Source organism: Vanacampus margaritifer, chromosome 7 (genome assembly GCF_051991255.1).
Source record: "Vanacampus margaritifer isolate UIUO_Vmar chromosome 7, RoL_Vmar_1.0, whole genome shotgun sequence".
NCBI classification, from domain to species: domain Eukaryota; kingdom Metazoa; phylum Chordata; class Actinopteri; order Syngnathiformes; family Syngnathidae; genus Vanacampus; species Vanacampus margaritifer.
The window spans coordinates 19,489,515-19,510,990 of NC_135438.1; the positions used below are offsets into that span (position 1 = coordinate 19,489,515).

A 21,476-nucleotide genomic window follows, 5' to 3' on the forward strand; every position below is an offset into this window, starting at 1 on the left:
CTTCTTGACCCTGGCACTAAAGTATCTCCTGAGCATCTCTGGATCTGCCCTAAAAAAAATTCTTGAAGGACCTTACATTCCCTTTTTCTAGGTGTTTCATTAATTTGTTGTACCAGCCAGGTTTTCATAAACTCACACTGTCTTGGCCTTCTTGGTACCATTTCAGGCCTTTTTCTAGTTGTACATATAGCGACTTCCGGGCAAATATGACATCACCCTGTTGTGAGCGCAAGCAATATTTTGGTCTCCTAGGTCAACGGGACTAATCAGTTCCAGTGACGTCTCCGCCAATGAGATAGGCCTTCAGACTCAATGTCCATCATTACATCCATAACCTAGAACAGGAAGTCAGTGGAGAAGATGTTCAAACCCCTCGGGACATGGCGTCCATGTCAAATCTTCATCTTGGCAATAAATAGTGTCATAATTGTCCATGACGTCATGTGAGAAACGGCGATAGCTGTTGTATTGGGTTAGTGCTTAACAAAGCAGAGCGGTGGCCATACAACTTCAAAAGACTTCCAAATGAGTGAACGTGGATTTTGAGTTCAAGAAAAAAAGCACGTCAATAAAAGCAGTGTGTGAATCAGCCTTGCTTCAAAATTGGGCTCAGAGGAAAATAACAGAAATGTATCAATACAAAGTGACTTGCAGATTGATTTACTGATCCCGCTAGTTATGCATCATCAGCTCCACCCGCTCCTGGGAGAAGACTAGTGAGGGATGTACTCCTCCAATGAAATAATAAAACAGTTAAATGTCATGTATTCCATTTTGCTTCTCCATAAAAGCTTTTAGATGAGATGTGAACTGTACATGTATGGAAACCGAATAGAGACCCCAGCCAGTAACGTAATCAAGCATGGGACCATTATATGAAATAAGGGGATGTAAAATGTTTATTTTGACCATTAAAAGCAGCATAGCATATAAAAACATAAATAAACATGATGTATTGCTTATCATATTGGGTGCAGACTTATCGTATATGCCAATTAAGATAGGCTCATGTATCATTAGAGTCCATTGTAAAGTGGTCTGCAGTGCGGCTCCAGCTTGTCTTCCAGCACATAGTCTGCTCCACAGACCCACGGGTCCCCTGTCGCCCATTGCCATTTCTGGAGCTCCTGCTTAAGGCTCGTCAGTAGGCTGCTGTACGACGGGTCTGACGCCAGGTTCTTCGTTTCCAGAGGGTCTTTTCTGCATTGGCCGTGTGGGAATGAAAAGAAACAAACTGTTAGCCACACTTCACAAGTACATTATTTTGCAAATTCACAAATAAATAAGGAAAAAAAATGGATGGGCTACGCAAATCGGAACATTTTGAGAAAATTCAATCAAGTTATTGGTGGCAACATTTAGTGCATGCAAATTTTTGAACGGTAATACATATTTTGACTATGCTATTTGTTAACTTTATTTTCTAACTGACTGTAGTTGTTTGTGATTGGCACTCCATCAGCATGTGAAAAAAAGGTCTGCAGACACTCATTATTGTTGGTGTAATGTAGTCGGGGGCACATTACAGCCGTTGGGCAAGTTGGTGAGCGTATATGGGCCAGGTGTGACCGCCCTGTTCGCACGTCAGCACGGATCATCCGTGTCGGCCTGTGACAGTTATCAACCACCGTCAGCTGCGGTGAAATGATTCAAGATGTGCAATATGAGGTTTCACCTTCACAGGAAGCTGGATTTATAAAGACTCTGGACGCACGCAAGAGGAAAGGCGCCTAAAGTCTTTGGTAAGATGTGGTCCAGGTGAGGTACAAACATCCACCCAGAATGGAAATATATCGCTCGAAGATGCGTAATTGTGCAGCAGTGACTAAGAGGCACACGGGAGAATATGCCTCAAGCCTCCATTACATTCATTGTTTCGGCACTGCTATAATGGCCACATGCATGAATACAATGTCACTCAGTAGAGCTCTACAAGTGCCAAAGCTGAACATTAATGAAAGGAAAGGGGGAGGGGGGGCAGACCGTTGTCGTTGTTTGTTGGTTCGTCTGCGTTAGTAAAATCATCTCATAAACATTGTAAAAATGTATTCACTATCATTTACAGTTTTATTATGCCAAAGACTGCAATGAAAACAGGTCATCAAAATGACAGCATGTGCCATGTAAAAATATTTACCCTCTTCTAAAATAATTATCTTTTTGCATGGCTAATTCACTTTAATGTTTAAGATCATAAAACAAATGTATAGAATGGATAAAGATAACCTAAGTAAACATAAAATGTAGTTTTTAAATGGAGATGTGATTTATTAAGAGGGGGAAAAAATGACCCTGACCGTGCCATGAGCCAAACAAATACAAAATAAAGTAATTGACATCTGTCAGTCTGGAAAGGGTAACAAAGGCAGTCCTAAAGCTTGAGGACTGCAGTGAATCACAGTAAGTGAAAGCTATTATCTACAAATGAAGAGAGCGTGGAACAGTGTTGAACCTTTCCAGGAAAGGCCGGCCGAAAGAAATCAGCCCAAGAGCAAAGTGCAGACTCAACCTGCAGGTCACAAAGGAACCCAAGACAACATCTAAAGAACTGCTGGCCTCCCTCGCCTCGGTTGAGGTGCGAGGAAGCGAGTGCGAGTGGACATAAATGACATCCACTGCAGAGTTCCAAAACTCTACTGACCAAAATCAACATAAAGACTCATGTTACTTTTGTAAAACACGTCTGAATGATTCCAAGACTTTGGGGAGAATATTCAATGGGCTGATGAGCCGAAAGTTGAACTTCTCGCTACATTTGACCTAAACATAAGACAGCATTTCAAACAAAGAACACCACACCCCGCAGTTAAAACATTGTGGTGGCAGTGTGATGGTCTGGGGCTGCTTTTCTACTTCAGGACTTGGATGACTTGCTGTGATTAATGTGAACGTGAAAACCAGGCCGATGTTTGGCCGCCACGTAGTGACCTCAGGCTGAAGCGTACTTGGGTTTTGCATCACGACAACAACACATCAGCGAGTCAACTTCTGAATGGCTTCAAAATAAACAAGATGAAGGTTTTGGAGTGGCCTAGTCAAAGTTCAGACTTGAATCTAATTTGAATGCTGTTGCATAACTTTTAAAAGGCTGTTCATGGTTGGAAAAAAAACGGTGTTGCTAAATTATAGCAAATCCGCAAGGAAAAGTGGGCCAAAATATTCCCACAGAGATGTGAAAGACTCTGGCAATTATCGAAAATGCTTTATTTCAGTTGTTGCTGCTGAGGGTGGCCCAACCAGTTTTTAAGGTTTAAAGGGACAATCACTTTTTCAAACAGGGCCATGGAGGTTTGGAGGGTTTTTTCCCCCTCCTTCAATAATAACAACTTGTATTTGAATACTAAATTTTACTTGTGTTGTCTTGGACTATTTTATTTATTATTAATATAATTATTAAGTATTCATGAGCTCCTTGGTGGAGGTCACCACCAGCAAATAGAGCAGTGCTTTGCAACCTTTTTTCAATACTGATTTTTTTTCTTCTTCAGCCAAGCGTTCCCTAACCAGTGCAAAAGAGTGTGGTGCCATCGTTGTCTGATTTATTCAACTTTGGAACTTCATTTCATTCATCTCTTTTGGGAAATAAGAAGATATTACTAAAAAATAAGAAAGAAAGAATTAAATTAATTATAGATTTGTGAACGCAAAAACAATCACCATTAATTATTCTCCTAGTATAATTAATTAGGGTCATAGTAAAGATCTGTTCTCAAAAATAAATAACTTAATTGTAAATAAAGTTTTGAAATGATTGACAGGTGATGCTGGGTGGCATATGACAGGTTGGGTGGAACCATTCGGGGTTTTTTTTAGGACAATGAAGTTGTACATTTATTTTATGAACTTACGTTTTACAGAAGTATTTGCATAATTTAGTGATTATTTTCAAAGCATTTTTGCATGAATGCTGTGTTTTAATAATGTTTTTTTGTTTAAATCTCTCACACACCCTGGAGTGCCTACCCTTGCAGGGGTACATACTGTATACCCCCATTTGAGAAACACTGAAATAGATTGTCCTTGTGCTAAGGGCCTATTATTTCAACTGACACACCAAACTGAAAAGTGGTGCTTATCCTGCAAAAAAATTATAAAAAAAATTACAACATGGCCCCATCACTAAACGTCAACTTCCGATATAATGCTTGTTCGAGTGCGAGTTGCATGTTGTTGCGGGCGATGCGAGCAGACCTGATATCGTACAGCTCCCAGCGCTCTCTGTAGTAATACTGCTGCAGACTTTTGAACCAGTGAGTGGGCTCACGCAGCCTGGTGCGGTTCAGCAGGTCCTGGAAGGTGGCCGAAACATACAGGTCCTGGTCGATGGGGAAGGGCATGCGGTAGTGCAGGTTGTGGAGGAGGCGGTACGCCCCCTGGTGGACACAACGCATTGGGTAGTACATGGTGACCTGGTTCCAACGAGACGAAAAGGAGCAAAGGAGCTGGTTTGTATGTGCCATGTTCTAGAAAAGGGCGTGGCATTCACACACCTCGTGCAGGGATTGGCTGGCGTAGACTGTGTGCCAGCTGCTGGGCTCGGTGACCAGGGCAGGAAGCAAAGAGCGACCAGTGAGGTGCACTGGCACAGTGGTGCTGCCAGGCAGGCTGTATGACGGGTAGGGAACGGAAAACCAGTCCAGGATGGTGGGAGTGACGTCTGTCAAAAGAGGACAGATTACACATCACATGATAATAACAATCTTTGCTGTTTTCAGAACTCGTAATTCAGTAGTATTATTTTGGCACCATCTTGCGGCAACTTGGTGCCTATGTTGAGGAGTTTCATTCAGACAAAAGTAGTGCTGTGTCACCATTTTGTGATATTCAGAGACAATTACAATCATTTTTGAGGAGTCTCAATTACTCATGGATTACAAATAGTGGATTGACAATGTATTACTTTGCATATATATTCAATTAAGGTATTTTTTTTATATGATCATTTATTCTTTTTTCAAGTTTCATTTTGCACTGAAACCTGTTGTTTACATGCTCTTTGTTGAAAAGCAGTGCAATAAAAATGCGGGTGGTTTTACCACATAATGAATAATGGTATTGATTAATAATAACAACATTGATCAAAAATAATCGTGACTATTACTTTGGCCATAATAAAATATATGCAATCCCTCCATACAAGCAAACACTGCAAGGGGGGATAATGCAGCATTCAATCTGAAAAGAAAAAAATTGTTCCATCCTAATAAAGACATACACCAAAAAACCTCCAGCTGTAATTGCAGTGGAAAGGTGCTTCTATAAAATATTGTCTCTGCGGAGCGAATAGTTTTGTATGCTATAATTTGGGGTTTTTTTTTGTTTTTGAAAAGACATGAAAATCCTTTTCTTCATAAAACACAAAAATACATTTGTGTTTATTGATGTAGCATAATAAAATGTAGAAATGTCCAGGGGCTAAGAACACTTTTGAACGCTACTGCACATACAAAAATGCATTTATTGTACCATAAAGCTAAAGCTACTGAACGTAGAATATTCCATTTTGAATCGCTACTGCCACCTGCCGACGAAAAATGAAACTGCACATACCCTTCTTCACATACACACTACGCACATTACGTCACATCCGCAGCATGAAATTCGAACCCGAATCCAGACTGAAAACTATTGGCTTACAGGAGTACCCATTGTGAACAGCTGAGGTGTTAATCTCCTATTTAGAAGACATTTCAGTCATAAATGGTCAAATAAAAAGGCTACTGTAAAGATATTTTTGGGAAAAAAGTTCCATATTGCAGCTTACCCAGTTTACCAACCAATCATTTTCTATATCGCTTATTCTCATAGGGTTGTGGGTGAGCTGGAGCGTATCCAAACAGACTTTATGTGAGAGGCATGATTTTGAAATGTGGGAAAAGGTTGGAGAACCTGGCGGCAAAACACGCAGGCATGGTGAAAAGAAACTCCACACAGGAAGGGAGTGGTGTGGTCCCTGGATTCTAATCCCCAATCTCAGATATATGAAGTATATAAATAAATGTCATTATGCCAAATAGGCTTTCCCAAAAACTATACATGTATTTTTTTATTCATTTTTAGGATATGGAGGTAAATGAAATTAGGTCTAACTTGACGTCCAGCTGTTGCTGTACATTATGTAGTCAAGTCTCCCTCTAGTGGCCAATTAACAACATAACAGTCACATTGGTCACTTGGTGGTGGATCATTATTGTAGTTCAGTAAACATTGCGCAACTACACACTGAAATCAAAGCAAGTGGCTTCCACATGTCTTTTTTTCTCAAGAGAATATTCAGTATATATCCTACCTCTTACCTAATAAACTGACAAATGCCTGGCTGATGTCTCCCCATCGCTGCCTGTGCTCTGGAGAGGACACCATCATGGGTTCTGCTGTGCCGGAGTGATACAGATTGGTTCTGCCGTTGGGAAAGGGGATGCCGTTATCGGAGCTGTAGATGATCAGAGTGTCATTCCCATAACCAGCGTCCCTGAGCTCCTGAAGAACTAATCCAATACCTACACAAAAAAATTGTGTCATTAAAACTATTGTTTCACATGAAGGAATTTGCGGTGCGCATTTGTGGTGCATATGCTGTACCTTGGTCCAGTCGGCTCACTGTAGTGTACAATGCGGCTAAGTCAGCTCGTGCTGCAGGTGTGTCCGGTACAAAAGGGGGAACCTGGATTTTCACAAATTGTTAAACTAGTTTTTTATAGGGCAACAGACTCAGGATTTCTATGATGGTATCATCACATACAACTGACAAAAACAGGAAAAACATTCGACAACCCGGTATTTGTCTTGAATCACTGACCTTAACTTGCTCTGGTGTGTAATATTGTGGAGTCCAGTCAGGAATTCTGCCCATTCCCATCTCCCCATTTCCAAACTTCTCACAAAACGCACCATACTGGGGCTGGGAGTGGCCACAGCGGTGGGTGTCGTGGAAGGCAACATAGAGGAAAAAAGGCCTTTCTTCATCTTTCAAACTGTTCACTGTGTTGTCTTCTGCTTTTTGCTTTTTGCCAAAAGCTTCCTCTTTATGAGTCTGGAAAAACTTTCGCACGAGAAGTTTGATGCGGGTGATGTTCCGCCCCACCTGAAGGACAGAGTTGTTTTCCTCCGTGTACGCAAAGTCAAACGGGTACACGGACCCAGGACCAACGTGCTTTTTGCCAATTATACCTGAGAGTGAAAATGACAGAAATACGGTCGAGCACATGTTTGCAAGTTGTGTATGACGAGGGAGAAAAATAAAGTATCACAAACCTGTGTGTATGTTAGCTTGGTTGAGGAGCAGCGGCAGACTTTGGACGCCATCAAAAGAGTTAAAATGATGCACTCCCTGGTGAAGGCCATACATGCCATTCTGGTGCTAAGAAGGCACAAAACATTTTTTATTTAAAGGCAAAATGAACATCTGACATTTTGCGTCGGTGCAGAAGTTGAGACCAACTACCTGATCGAAAAAATACTTCCTAAAAAATACTTCCTAAAGACTTTTGTGCATGTGGTATTGCATGTGTGTGTTACCTGTGGCAAACCACTGAGGATGGTGGAGCGGCTGGGGGAGCAGCTGCTGACAGAGGTGAAAGCATTGTTGAACACGACACTTTGCTGAGCCAGAGAACGCAGATGAGGGGTGTGGACCACAGAGTTGTTGTACACCTCAGTCTCAAAGCCGGCATCATCAGCTGGAAGAGGGAGAAGAAGAAAAAACACTAGTGGGCTCCATGTGCATCTAGAACAGTGTTTTTCAACCTTTTTTGGGCCAAGGAACACTATTTTCTTCGAAAAAATCTCAAGGCACACCACCAGCTGACAATGTTAAAAATTAAAACTCTGTTGCCTATATTAACAATATAAAGCCATTCTTGTCAAAGTTACCTCAATATGAATCAAATAAACAAAAAGAAAAAAGTGTTTTGTCATCTTTTTTATGTTTACTCACTCAGTGTGAAACCTGGGCCTGTTTGGATGAACACAGAGAAGATATTCTGGCAGGAATCGACGAGAGGCACACACGAAGCTCTTCCTCAACAGCTCTCAGTCTCTCTCTGTTCTTTGTTTTTATGGCAGTCAGACTTGAAAAGCTCACCTCGCACAGATATGTCGTGGAAAATGGGAGCAATGTCAAAATAGCTTTGTTTGCCAGAATGGGGTATTCCTTGGCAGTAGCCAACCAAAAACTGTCCAAAGGCAGATCAGCAAAGCTTAGCTTTAAACCACGATTTTGTCTCAGTTCAGTTAGTTGCTCATGCTCCTGTAAAGTCATGTCCTTTCCAACTGATACTGAACTGTATGGGTCCCTGACCCAGTCAAGGCTTTCAGTTGAGGTTGAAGAGAAATAAAATGACATCTTTTCCTCAAGCATTTTCAAATGTTTAACTATTATCTCACACGATGCAGCAGTGTTAAAATCTTGCAGTTTCTTGGTAAGTGGGAACATGTCGAGGTTGCCACGTTCCACATATTGTTGCCAGAGGTGCAACTTTGAACGAAATCCATTTATTTTATCTTTACTTGTAAGGAAGTTTTCATTTTGACCTTGCATTCGTGTGTTCAGATCACCGTTTTGTTTTGCTAGGCACCTGCCGCCATCCATGCATCACTAATCCTTGTTTCAAAGTAGAGGGCAATCAACAACTAGCGACGTGCTGCCACCTACAGGCGAAGATTTATGATTACTGCCACTCTTCCGCCACACTGCTCTCACAGCCGACAACAACACGTTATTGGCAGATAATAATTAATTTGTTTCTAAAAAATGTTTTTAGACCAATTAAGTGAAATTGGATAATTTCCCATGGCACACCTGACTATATCTCACGGAACACTAGTGTGCCGCGGCACAGTGGTTGAAAAACACTGATCTAGAAGACAACAGGTGGTCTCTCGTACAAGTTGGGGCAGTATTACTAAAGAAGTTAACTTTTATTAGGTCATCTCTTGAGATAGCAGATATTAATATGGTGGATTGTGCAAATTGTTCCTGATTTGTCATGAGCTACACAAAGCAAAAAGTTTGAGTCCAAAGCTAAAAAGAATAATATTTGTGTCAAGTAATCCTTTCATAATTTACCGTATTTCACAACCAGAAATGTAAAGAATTTACGCATTGGTGGGAAATATTTGTGCATATAAATACTTTGTCACTCCACTTGAGTACATTTTTCCGGTACTGTGTCTCTGCATCACTTGAGTATTTATTTTTCTGATGATCTGTTACTTCAAATTTCTAGATTAGATAGATAGTCGTTACTTTGTCAAAGGCTTGTTACCAGAAAGAAGGAGACAAATGAGGTGTATATTTTCAGTTGTTATCAGCTGTTTTAGCATTTTTGTTAGTAAGTTCATAACTTTAAAGACTGACAGCCTAGGTAACGCTTGGTTTAAAACAACAACATGTTTCCGTGGTGGCAAATGATCAAAATTGGAATTCTTGACAAGGAAAAAATAATTTATAATAAACTACAAGATGCCACTGCGTTTGTATTCGCAGGCAACTTGATGCTGAGACGCGAACACTTTCTCAGCCAAATCTTAGCGTGAGTGTAGCGTTAGTAGTTTTTTGTTTGTTTGTTTGTTTTTGCATCATGCACTCTCAGTTTAAAACGTAACCACTCACCGATAATTAGAAGAACATTTCTTCTCTTGGATTCCCCGAGGCGACAAAGAAGCAGCAACCAAAGAAATGGTTTGAACATCTTGCTCGTGGTAATATTGTCCGGATTAGTCATTTGGAAACTTCACATTGTTGGAATGGAAATATTTTAAAGTTTTTCACATTGTTTGAATTGGAATGCGAGATAAATTAGCCTGTTAATACAACCGCAGCACTTTTTTCTTCTTCCGCAAACAAATCCGGCCACGTGCTATCACATGACCGTTACCACGTGACGTTTCACAACCGGAACTTTCGGAAGGCTTGGCTGGGATGCTTATTGGGAAGTGGTTCGTACGGCACAGATCGGCAAACAAGAACTTGGGAAAACCGCAAATGTAAGAAGGAACGACATGTATTGCTCACATTTGATAGTTGCATTGCATTCCATGCAAATGTATTCGTTTTGATCGTTTTTATGCTCGTGATCTGTGTTTGAATATTTTAGTGATTGTTTAAAGTCGCTCTTAGTGTAGTTCACTTTAATTAGTATTTAATTAATCAATATACATATCCACCGTTTTCAACGCGATACAACCCGTGTAGCATTAGCAATTGTTTATATGCTATAGTGCAAACATGAATGTGTATACAGCTGTCAAATTTCCAAATTATTTCTTCCTACTCCATTTGAACATGTAAATTCTGACTATTAATATTTTGTTTTATTTGAACTTTTCTTTCCGTCACTTTTATATTTTCTATTGCATTTATATGTTCAATAAACCAATAAAATACCAGCGAGAGAGAGAGAGAGTGAGAGAGCGCGAGAGCTGTTGCTTGATCGTGAAAGTCGTTCAGCGTGCATGTCACATGATTCTCATCATCTATAAACGTGTTATTGTAGCTGTGATTATATGGCGCGGTGCTGCCCAAGGCATTTTAGGTTATTCCTCCTGTTTGAGAGTCGAGTCAGTCGAGTGTGCGAAACTAACACCAGGCTAAAAAACACTTGGGTTTTTAGCGCTTGTCTGGTTAGCACCACTTGAGCATTTTGAAGACTGAGGTGTAATGTGCTTTTGTACTAACTCATTGGCAAGTCCTAAACTGACCTTATCACTTATTGATCATTGACTGCTACAAGCATTGTGTTGGTCCTTCACAGACACACAGATCGCCACAGGCTGAGAGTTTTAAGTCTGCCACCTTGAGATCACTGGTTCAAGACCATGCACCAACATCCACAAGGCCGTCCTTGGTGTCCTTGAGCGAGAGTCAAACACAGATACCCTGTGTGCTTATGTAGTCACTACTGTGATGGGTCAAATACAGAGGTCATATTTCATCAACGTGTTTGTACATGACAAATGGAGTGTTCTTCACATGCATTTTCTTTGTGCTTGAAGTTCGGTGTGGAAAAAATCAGGGACAAAGCGAGAAGAGCAGACAAGATATTTTCCAGAATGTTCGAACCAAGTTAGAGGAACAAATCTCCAGTCCAATAACATCATGAGTCACCTATAAAACAAAAGGAGGAACTTTCATCTTGCTGTGTATGTAGATTTGATATTGTAACTATATAGTCATGTTACCCTTATTCACACTTGTGACTTCTGCCAACATTCACCTCAACAGCTTCTCCTTTTACACATACAATTTTCTTCACCATGGACCAACCTCTGCTGCAAAGAGAGACGCGAGAAAGAAAAATTGGCTGCTGCTCCAGCAGGGTGCTGAAGGGATTCTTGCCCATTCTCTCCTGGCTACCCAAATACAATCTTAAATGGCTGCAGATGGATCTCCTTGCTGGCCTCACTGTCGGGCTGACAACCATCCCGCAGGCTTTGGCCTATGCAGAAGTAGCAGGCCTTCCCGTGCAGGTGAGTCCTATCCCTGATTTTTTAAAATTTGAATTTAGAATAGGCTTTCTTTAACCCTTGAAAACATGTCAGTTAGAAATCCAGGATCGCAAACATATAGGATTTTCGCTATTCCTGGCAGGGCTTGGTCGCCTGGTCGGTATCCCCCTGCTGTTATAAAGTTGAGTTTTCCCAATCGTTTGACTGAACTGACTTTTCGACCTCACTGTTATGACTAAAACTGATCATTTGTTGCATAATTGTGGCAAAGTTGAACACAATCATTTTTGCACACAGTACGGGCTCTACTCTGCCTTCATGGGAGGCTTCATGTACACCTTCCTGGGGACATCCAAGGATGTGACGTTGGGACCCACAGCCATCATGTCCCTACTTTGCTTCTCGTTGGTGGGGGGCGAGCCGCATCGAGCCGTGTTGCTTAGCCTCCTCTGTGGTCTCATCCAGGCTTCACTGGCATTACTGAGATTAGGTGAGGGGAAGGGAGCAACCTCATTTTATAACACTTGACATCAGAAAAACAAGAGTTGTCACATTCTGTATGAAGATTTGTATTCATACGACTAGCATTATGGTGTTACATACATACTTTGCCGCCCTCTGCAGGCCAAAATGTGAAATGTAAACTCCTCCATTGCAGGCTTCCTCTTGGACTTCATCTCATTCCCAGTCATTAAAGGCTTCACTTGTGCTGCGGCAATAACAATTGGCTTTGGCCAGGTGAAGGTGAGGTAATAGTTGTAATTTGTAATTGCACAAACACTCCACACCAGTTGTCAAAACACACTTACGAGAGCAATAATAAAATGCCCTCTGAATGTCCTCATAAAACAATCAAGAAAGTTGATTCAACCCAAATAACAACCAAAAAAATAGCATTATCGCAGCAATATTTTGGCAAATATTCTCAGGAACAAATACACCTTTATAAATCAAGATTTTTAATTCTATTTGTAGAATATCCTGGGACTCCAAGGTATTCCCCACGAGTTCTTCCCACAGCTATACTACACATTTTACAAGATCCCAGAGGCCCGAATCGGCGATGTGGTCCTTGGTCTGCTCTGTGTAGTGTTGCTGGTGATGTTGACGTTAATGAAGACAAGTCTGGGACCCGATGATGATGCTCCTAGCTGGCTCTTCAGGACTGCCAGAAGATTGGTGTGGGCTGTTGCTACAAGTCAGTACCAATGTTACAACACTCCATTCACTTGGCGCATGGTGTGTTTGCACTACAGTTTGTTGAAGGGGAAGTCAACCCGCCTTAAAATGTTTGACAATAATATGTTGTATGTAGCCCCACTAGTTGTGGGAATGCTTTGTTGTTTCCAACCTTTATTACTTATTATAGCATTTTATTCTCCTAACTTATTTGCAGAGAAACAACTCCCACATAATACTTCCGATTTACACCGTTCAAATTTCAATTTGCTTCAAATAAAAAAATTCACGCTTCTCCTGGTATTTATCGTCTGATTCCACATTACTTACAGTAAATGAATAAATATCAACTTTTCCCCATTCATTTTCAATGGGACTGACATTGAACTTTTTCGAAGTCCCACTTTCCCACTTAACCAGGAGGTCACGGGTTTGAATCCCACCTCCGACTGTACTTTGCAAATATATCCATGACAATTATGTTTAGCGATATAAATGTATACCAACTTACTATCATTTTAGGAAATGCATTATAATTTCACTAAAATGATTAAACACGTGTCCCAATTCCCCATTGAAAGCTTTCAGCTTTGTACAAAACTTTTAAATATAAATACGCCGCAGAGCCACGAGCTGCAGAACTTTACTTAACTCAGTGCTTAGAGCAATTGCCTCTCATATTGGGCCATTGGAGAACCTGGTTTCAAACCCTGCTTGGACTACATTTCAGTACATTCAATGGTTGTAATCCCGCCTTAGACTGGTTGCAGCTCAATTTATTTACTTACTCATTTATCTTTGAACTACAATCCATAATGAGTTATTTTCACATCATTTATCTTTCAATTTAGTTCATAAGCATTCCTCATACATTCAGATATTAGCGTTCAGCAGCTTTATACTGAAATATTCACTACAATTACATACAATGTCACAGATCCTTTGAGGGCAGCAATGGCTCAGTGGCTAGTGCAAGCGGAGCTTTGACTGGTAAACAGGAGGTAAGGGTTTGAATCCCACCTTGGACAAATTGCAGTTTGTTTTCTTTTTATTCATTTATCTTTCAACTACAATTAATACAGTAATTTTCACATCATTTATCTTTCGCTCTGTTTCATAATCATTCAGATTAGCATTCAGCTTTCAGCATTCCCTAGCAATTTCTGCAGAAATTGCACTTCGTCTAGTCTAAATATGATATTCTGGTTAATATTGCGTTAGTGGAATATGAATTAAGTAGCTAAATCCAGCAGTTTTTATCAATATCAGAGGGAGGCCATTTTGCCACTTGCTGTCGAGTGAAAATGACATCACTGTTGCTCAGGTCTGACGTAACAACCAATCACAGCTCAGTTTCAGAAAACAGGTGAGCTGTGATTGGTCGTTGCCTGAGGCCTGAGCAACTGTGATGTCATCTTCAGTCGACAGAAAGTGGTAAAATGTCTGCACCCTGAGATGGATAAAAACGGCTGGATTTTGCTGCATAACTCATTTTCCACAAATGTAATAATAATCCGAATGTCATGTTTAGACTAATGAGGTCACATATAACGCATGTGTTATTGTCAAGAAATTTTTAAGGTCCCTTTTAAATGTCTTTTGTGTTTTGTGTTTGTGTTTTGATTAGTGCGTAACGCCCTCGTAGTCGTGGGCGCATCTTTTTGCGCCTTTTCGTGGGAAGCGTATGGCCTTCACATCTTCACAATTACTGGAAAAACCTCCCAGGGGCTTCCACCCTTCAGGCTCCCGCCCACCTCGGACACCACCGTCAATGGCACTGTAGTAACGTTTGGAGAGATTGTACAGGTAAGGAGTCGTTGTGAGGGTGTGACATCAGTTCTTAAAAATGAAGTCAACCCAAAAATTGTCTTTACAACTATATGTTGTACTGTATGTGCCCCCACTAGCCTAAACACAGCATTAATGTTGTTGTAATGCAGCAAAATCCACCCACTTGTATCCATTTCAGGAGGCGGCCATTTTGCCGCTTGCTGTCGAGTGAAGATGACATCACAGTTCCCCCTTGCAGGGCTCAGTTAACGACCAATCATGGCTCACCTGTTTTCTGAGTTTGGTCATGTGACGTACGCAAGCTGAGCCATGATTGGTCATTACATGAGCCCTAGCTGAGCAGCAAGTGACAAAATGGCCGCCCCTGAGATGGATATACGGTGGATTTGACTGGTTAACATATATTCCGCAAATGTGATATTAATCACAATGCTGTGTTTAGACTAGTGGGGGTGCATAGAACATATTGTAAGAAATGTTTTTGGTCTGACTTCCGCTTTAATGTCTCTGTATAATGACTTGCTCTTTATACGGTGCACAGGACTTTGGGGGAGGTCTAGCTGTGATTCCTTTCATGGGACTGCTGGAGAGCATTGCAATCGCAAAAGCATTCGGTGAGTTTTCCAAGGGGATAAAGGTCCAGGTGGGTAAGAAACAACAACCATACAGCAAAAGCAGTGTACACAGTGGTTGTTCCAAGAATGCCTCTGATCGTCTCCTTTATGCATTTGTAAGTCACGCCCTATTATGGGCACTAAATATGGACTATGCGCTGACTATCCCTGTCTTGGAAAGATGGTCTCATCTGACTTCATCATGAACTATCCCCCAGCCACAAACGTATTCAACAGTCTAATCAGACAGCAAGTGCAACACATGCAATGCAGTTACATAACGAAATTAATCTACAATGACATCAACAGTCAATTTTATAGGTGTCACACAAGTGCTTTTCTTCTCGGCAAGATATTTTGGCCAGTGTAATACTGGGCCAAGCTTTTGACTTCTTGTTTGTCCTCAGCCAGGCAGAACAACTACAGAATAGATGCTAACCAGGAACTGCTGGCAATTGGCATAACCAACATCATGGGCTCCTTTGTCTCAGCCTACCCTGTTACCGGCAGCTTTGGCAGGTCTGTGTGTGTGTGTGTGTGTGGTCTTGTTTTTGTCACATAGTGGGGCCAACATTTCACGATTTTCAGGAGTTTTGGGGGGGGGGGGGGGGCCCGGGGGGGCCCACCCGCCCATGTGGGGCCATTTACCTGGGCCCCACAAGTTTAGACCTCTCTTTGAGGGTCAAGACTTGGTTTTAGAGTTTAGGTTTGAATTGGGTTATGGTTGAGGTTAGGGTAAGGAATAGGGTTAGGCAATCATTTTTGATGGTTGAGTTTAGGGGAAGGGGCTAGGAAAATCATTATGGCAATGAGATAGCCCCACAAAGATAGTAAAACAAACCTGTGTGTGCGGTGTGTGTGTGTGGGGGGATGGGAAGAAGTGTGGACAGTGCGCACAGATTGATCTTTTGTCGTCATGTTTAGGACTGCCGTGAATTCTCAGACTGGGGTTTGCACTCCAGCTGGAGGGATTGTCACCAGTGAGTCCACACACTTTTGCATTCACATACTTTTAAAACTTTATGAAATCAGCTTTACAACAGTGCATTTCTTTTATATCTGTTTTTTTACATTATGTCCCATGAGATCTGTATGTACGATTTCACCATAAACAGAAAATGTTAAATTTTGCTTTACTGTCTGTAAACTATAGGCACAACAATAAACATTGTTTTACTTATTTATTGTGAATTAATATCACCCTGCTATGTCAATGAATGCAGAACATTATTAGATTTTTAAAGGCATATTTTCTCCAACTGTTTTTTGTGAAATATCATTGATTGGACTGTGCCTATGTGCTTATTGCTGTGGCTGGACCGTGTATGTGTGTCGCACCCACAAAGCAATCTCGTATTAGCATGGAAACATGGAAAATGTACTCATTTGACACCCTGGCTACCAGAAATCATTTGAAAAAATACTATAATTCAGTTTTTATTGTATTTTTTTGCAGGTGTGATAGTGTTGCTGTCTCTGGCGTTGCTCATGCCGGCCTTCTACTACATCCCAAAAGCTTCTCTTGCTGCTGTTGTCATCTGTGCGGTCGCTCCCGTGGTTGACTATCATGTTGTGGTGAAGATGTGGCAGATACATAGTATGTTTCTGCATTTTTTTTTGTACACAGTGTACAACTGTACACGTTTAACCTCACTCTATGTGTTGTCATCCCCAGAGCTTGACCTCCTTCCCTTCCTTGTGACATTCCTGATGAGTTTCTGGCAGGTGCAGTATGGAATCATAGGCGGTGTAGCCGTATCTGGAGCCTTACTGGTATACACCATGGCTAGACCTGGAATAAAGGTATTCCAGTACAGTTTATTGTTGATGGGAACATGTTACCTTGTGGAATTTGAGCTTTATGGCTTCAGCAGCTTGTCACTGAGGCAGTAGTCCTCTTGTAGGCTTGAGCTACATATTTTGTAACTTTTCTCCCACAGAAAAAAATAGAACTTTAAAGTTCAGTTGTGCAACTTCACGTAGCTTTGCTGTTCATAAGATTAATCAAAACACAGGAGGAAAAAAATCATGTGGATTATAACGCCTCTCACATGACACAATTCAAACAACATCACATTGTTTATTCAGAGCAGCTTTGCAAGTGCCATGAATAGTTGTGTGTGTCTGTGTGCATGAGGCAGCCGAGCAGTCAGAAGAAGCAAATTCAGTGGAAACGGATAATGCTGTTTGAAGCTGTTCAGTTGTTAATATTTGTACAGGTCAGGGGTGCTCATTATGTGATCAAAAAGTTGATCTCAAAGGTAGTAATGGTAGATCGCACGACATTGCATAACATAAAAAGAAAACATCCAAGTACATGTTCAAATAAGGTGCTGAGCTGCGTTGGAGGTCCAGAATTGTAGCTCGCTGGTAGCGCTCTGTGCTCCAAAACTGGTTTGATCCCCGAGCGGACCCCCCGGCCCACCCAAGGGAGCCCTTGCTTCAGGTTATTTAAAGGAATACTTGACTCATTGAGCCATTTTCAACAATAAGAAGAAAAAATATTTTGTCTATAATTAATGTGATAACTTCATGAACACTTAATACCTTTAAAAAAATATATTTTGCCACATGCTGTCGACTGAAGATGGCATCACCTGTGCTGAGGAAACAGGTAACCAATGACCAATCACGGCTCAGATTGTTTACCAAACCCAGAAAAAAGGTGAGCTGTGATTGGTCGTTACCTATTTCCTCAGCGCAGGTGATGTCATCTTCATCCATCCATTTTCTTAACCACTTGTCCTCAGAAGGGTCACAGGGAGTGCTGGAGCCTATCCCAACTGGCTTCAGGCAGTAGGCGGGGTACACCCTGAACTGGTTGCCAGCCAATCACAGGGCACACAGAGACAAACAACCCCACCTATGGACAATTTAGAGTGCTCAATCAACCTGCCATGCATGTCTTTGGAATGTGGGAAGAAACCGGAGTACTGGGAGAAAACCCATGCAAGCACGGGCAGAACATGCAAACTCCACCCAGGAACGCCGAAGCCCGGACTCAATCTCACGTCCTCTGCACTGGGAGGCAGAAATGCTAACCAGTCAGCCACCGTGCCGCCATGTCATCTTCACTCGAATGTGGTTTTAAAGGTATTGTACATGAATAATAATGAAGTTATCAAATTAATTCAGGACAAAATATGAACTTTTTACTGCTGAAAATGGCTCAATGAGTCAAGTAACCCTTTAAAAACAATGCCCAAGTGTTTTATTAACATGCCTGTGATACGTTTTGGTCAAATTACCTGAAGAAACAAGATTTACATCTCACCATCTACACCTATACATTTCTTGTCTTGCTAAAATTAGCCTGTTTGCGAGGGCCGAGCTGTCTCACGCACTGTTAACCCCGCCAATGGTGAGTCCGGCTTTGGTTACCATGACTACCAGGGGTGGAGCTTGGTTTGCTCTGCATGCCAAATCTGAGCACAGAGGTTGGACAAGCTATTAACACAATAAATGTATTTTCACTTGTATTTGTACTACCAAAAATTGAGGCAGACAAACTGTTTGTTAACTACAAACGGTCGTCCTGAACGATCCATTTCTCACAACCTGCATGTCCGCTTGTGCTGATTGTTGTTGTCAAACGCGTGCCTGCTGTGTGCAGATGTCTCATCAAGGCGTAATGCTCATTCAGTTGGCCAGTGGGCTCAGCTTTCCTGCTGCAGAACATCTGAGCCACATCATACACACTCAAGCTTTAGAGGGTAAGTGTTCGATCCAATCGGTAAACAGTCAAGAGTGATGTATTGTTGACATTTTTTTTATCTTTTCTTCCCAACGTTCTCCAGAATCTCCCCCGCGCTCGGTCGTGTTGGATTGCCATCATGTCAGTGTGATAGATTTCACTGTGATTCTTGAGCTGAGCGACTTGCTGAGGCTGTTCAAACGCCAAGATGTGCATCTGATCCTTTCCGGATTGCAGGTATCACCTATATTCATTTCCTTTCCCTCCCCAAACCACCATGCATGGCCTGCCAGTTATCCAGAAAGCAGCTATATGGCTACTTTTACACAAAATACTTTCTCCTGTCCTCATATCCCTTCAGTGGCTCTCCACTTTCTACAGAATCCAATTAAAAATACTCTCAACCACCTTCAAAGCTCTCCAAAACTAGGTTTAAAGGATAAGTCAACTTTAAACATTTCTTGGCAAAAATAGATTTTAAGATGTAATCTCACTAGTCTAAACATGACATTCTGAATAATATTACATAATCCAGCCATTTTTTTATCCATCTCAGCCATTTAGCCACTTACTGTCGACTGAAGATGACATCACAGTTGCTCAGGGCTCAGGCAACGACCAATCACAGCTCACCTGTTTTCTGAAGATGAGCTGTGATTGGTTGTTACCTGAGACCTGAGCAACTGTGATGTCATTTTCACTCGACATCAAGTGGCAAAATGGCCGCCTTCTGATATTGATAAAAACTGCTGGATTTTGCTGCTTAATATTAACTAAAATACTGTATTTAGAGTAGTGGGGCTGCATAGAACATGTTATTGTCAAAAACATTTTGGGGGGTTGACTTCTCCTTGACGTAATGAACAGACAAGATGTTTTCAGACAGGTGCTTCATTTGATTTGCAAATTGGTACCATCCGACACCATGGGCCCTATTTTCATGCCCAACGCAAGTCTTGTGCAAAGCATGCTCTCAACTGTGCTCATGGGTGGAGTTTTTTTTTCTTTTTGTATTTTTATAGACAAGCACAGTTAGGAACATTCATTTGCACCGTTGTGGGAGTGAACACAGCCGACTTGCTTCATGGCCAAGGAAGTGGCTCCTCTTATTCCCTTTAATATTAGCGAAGAAAAGGCACATGGTCTACATGGCGGAAGCATAAATTGACTCGCTGGTCAAGTTGGCCACTGTGAAGTGGGCAACTTGGAGACTGCTTTCCACACCTGATTATGTGTCCGTGTACTTTTAGCAATTTGTGTATTTGATGTGTCCCGTAAAGTTGATTGCTTGTTTACTATATAATACCAGAATGTACATTGTAACATATACATTTTCTTGTTGCTTCCTCCACCAGCCAAATGTCCTGGAGATTCTTTTAGCTGCGGATCTGGAGGGCCTCAGATATGCTGACGATGTTGAGACGGCGCTCCAAATGGGATCAGAAAACCTCCATTTATAATGCAGGAAGTGCCCAGCCACTGTCCGAGGAACAGATCCGCCCATTGAGGTCTGCCTGCAGTTCCTCATAAACAGACTTTATGCACTTTGATCTCCAATGTGGACTCCAGCTAATCAGTTTCTGCTTCCACCATGCCAAGGGTGTGCGTCGATATTAAACGGCATGAGAAGAGTTGTTTGGATTGGCTGCAGAGCTGCATATAGATCCCCAAACGTGTATTTTATGATTGTTTATAACCTATTATTTTGTAAATTTCTCATCATATTTCATGAACTAAAAATGGAAATGACCTCAGAAATTGCACTATTACTGCAACAGATGGCTGCGCAGCGTTGGGGATGACAAAAATGAACACTTTTTTAAAAGAATCCTCTTAAGACAGTGTTTGTCAACTGCTGTCACCCAGGGCACCACATTTTCCTATTGTTGCGACCCATTTCTGTAGAAGTTAAGAATAAAGAAGATGTTTTATTTAAAAATAGCCTTGGAAAACACATACTGTATTTAGTATATTAACTTTTCAAACTAATTTTCTAATGAGTTTGATTTACCACCTAAAGCAAATTGCTCGCCATGACATCCTCCTGCAAGAGGCTGAGCGGCACTCTGTTTCATGATGGAGAACACTAGTGACATTATAACACTTGATTTAAAAAAAAAAAGGGAAAAAAAGAAAAAGAAAACAATTTTTACTTATTAAACCATACCGTGATATAACATTTTTAAAATATAAGGTCTAAGGTGATCTACTGCACCAGACAAAATAATTTTCCTTAATGATTAATGAATTCTTCACACAGCTCTTAATTTGACAAGGCCCAGTATGACAAATCATAGACGGGAAATGCATGTTTGTTTTAGTTAAAAGAATGACCTGATGTTTTTGACAGCACTTCTGTACCATATCTTAAGTACATACTTGAAATGTATTGTGTTTAGATTCTTCCGTGAAGAGATTTTTATAATTCAGGTAATAAAAGTACTGTACATTTGCATGATTGGAATGATTTCATTTTGAATAGTTTAATGAAAACTAATGTCTAAACTAATATAGTGTTTGCTAGGCACAAGATGGAAACTGATTTTTTTTTTTTCTGTCAAACTTCAACAAGTCACAATTTTCTCAGATGCTCTTTTACTGCTGGTTGACCACACACTAAAATTGCTTTTCATAAAATTTTGGCTACACTGTAAAAAGATTGAATTGCTTCCATTGGTAACACACAATTGAATTAAAGTAATCCAAAGTTAATTAAGTTTGATGAACTCATAATTAATTATGAATGAATG

At 41.0% G+C, this 21,476-nt stretch overlaps 2 protein-coding genes across 7 annotated transcripts; one reads left to right on the forward strand and one right to left on the reverse strand.

Annotated features, from left to right (window-relative positions):
• Positions 1 to 881: 881 nt before the first annotated feature.
• Positions 882 to 9,906, reverse strand: sgsh (N-sulfoglucosamine sulfohydrolase (sulfamidase)). 3 transcript variants are annotated; one of them, XM_077571109.1, is made up of 9 exons: positions 9,614 to 9,905; positions 7,519 to 7,679; positions 7,255 to 7,360; positions 6,800 to 7,170; positions 6,583 to 6,664; positions 6,297 to 6,500; positions 4,491 to 4,657; positions 4,192 to 4,409; positions 882 to 1,200 (listed from the first exon to the last, which is right to left on the reverse strand). In XM_077571109.1, exons 1-9 carry the CDS (start codon positions 9,723 to 9,725, stop codon positions 1,017 to 1,019), a joined length of 1,605 nt encoding a protein of 534 aa, XP_077427235.1. In that variant the 5' UTR covers positions 9,726 to 9,905; the 3' UTR covers positions 882 to 1,016. The 3 variants fall into 3 exon arrangements, with proteins under 3 accessions (XP_077427235.1, XP_077427239.1, XP_077427238.1); XM_077571113.1 differs by lacking the exon at positions 9,614 to 9,905 and adding an exon at positions 7,937 to 9,587; XM_077571112.1 differs by lacking the exon at positions 882 to 1,200 and having other exon boundaries at positions 6,290 to 6,500; positions 9,614 to 9,906.
• Positions 9,834 to 21,181, forward strand: slc26a11 (solute carrier family 26 member 11). 4 transcript variants are annotated; one of them, XM_077571107.1, is made up of 16 exons: positions 9,834 to 9,987; positions 10,755 to 10,923; positions 10,996 to 11,142; positions 11,225 to 11,469; positions 11,746 to 11,938; positions 12,107 to 12,192; positions 12,424 to 12,646; positions 14,255 to 14,433; positions 14,960 to 15,032; positions 15,440 to 15,551; positions 15,957 to 16,012; positions 16,489 to 16,629; positions 16,708 to 16,835; positions 18,646 to 18,745; positions 18,830 to 18,963; positions 20,082 to 21,181. In XM_077571107.1, exons 4-16 carry the CDS (start codon positions 11,257 to 11,259, stop codon positions 20,184 to 20,186), a joined length of 1,743 nt encoding a protein of 580 aa, XP_077427233.1. In that variant the 5' UTR covers positions 9,834 to 9,987; positions 10,755 to 10,923; positions 10,996 to 11,142; positions 11,225 to 11,256; the 3' UTR covers positions 20,187 to 21,181. The 4 variants fall into 4 exon arrangements, 2 of the variants coding, with proteins under 2 accessions (XP_077427233.1, XP_077427234.1); XR_013294808.1 differs by lacking the exons at positions 18,830 to 18,963; positions 20,082 to 21,181 and adding an exon at positions 17,783 to 18,125 and having other exon boundaries at positions 16,708 to 17,697; XM_077571108.1 differs by having other exon boundaries at positions 10,755 to 11,142.
• Positions 21,182 to 21,476: the final 295 nt, after the last annotated feature.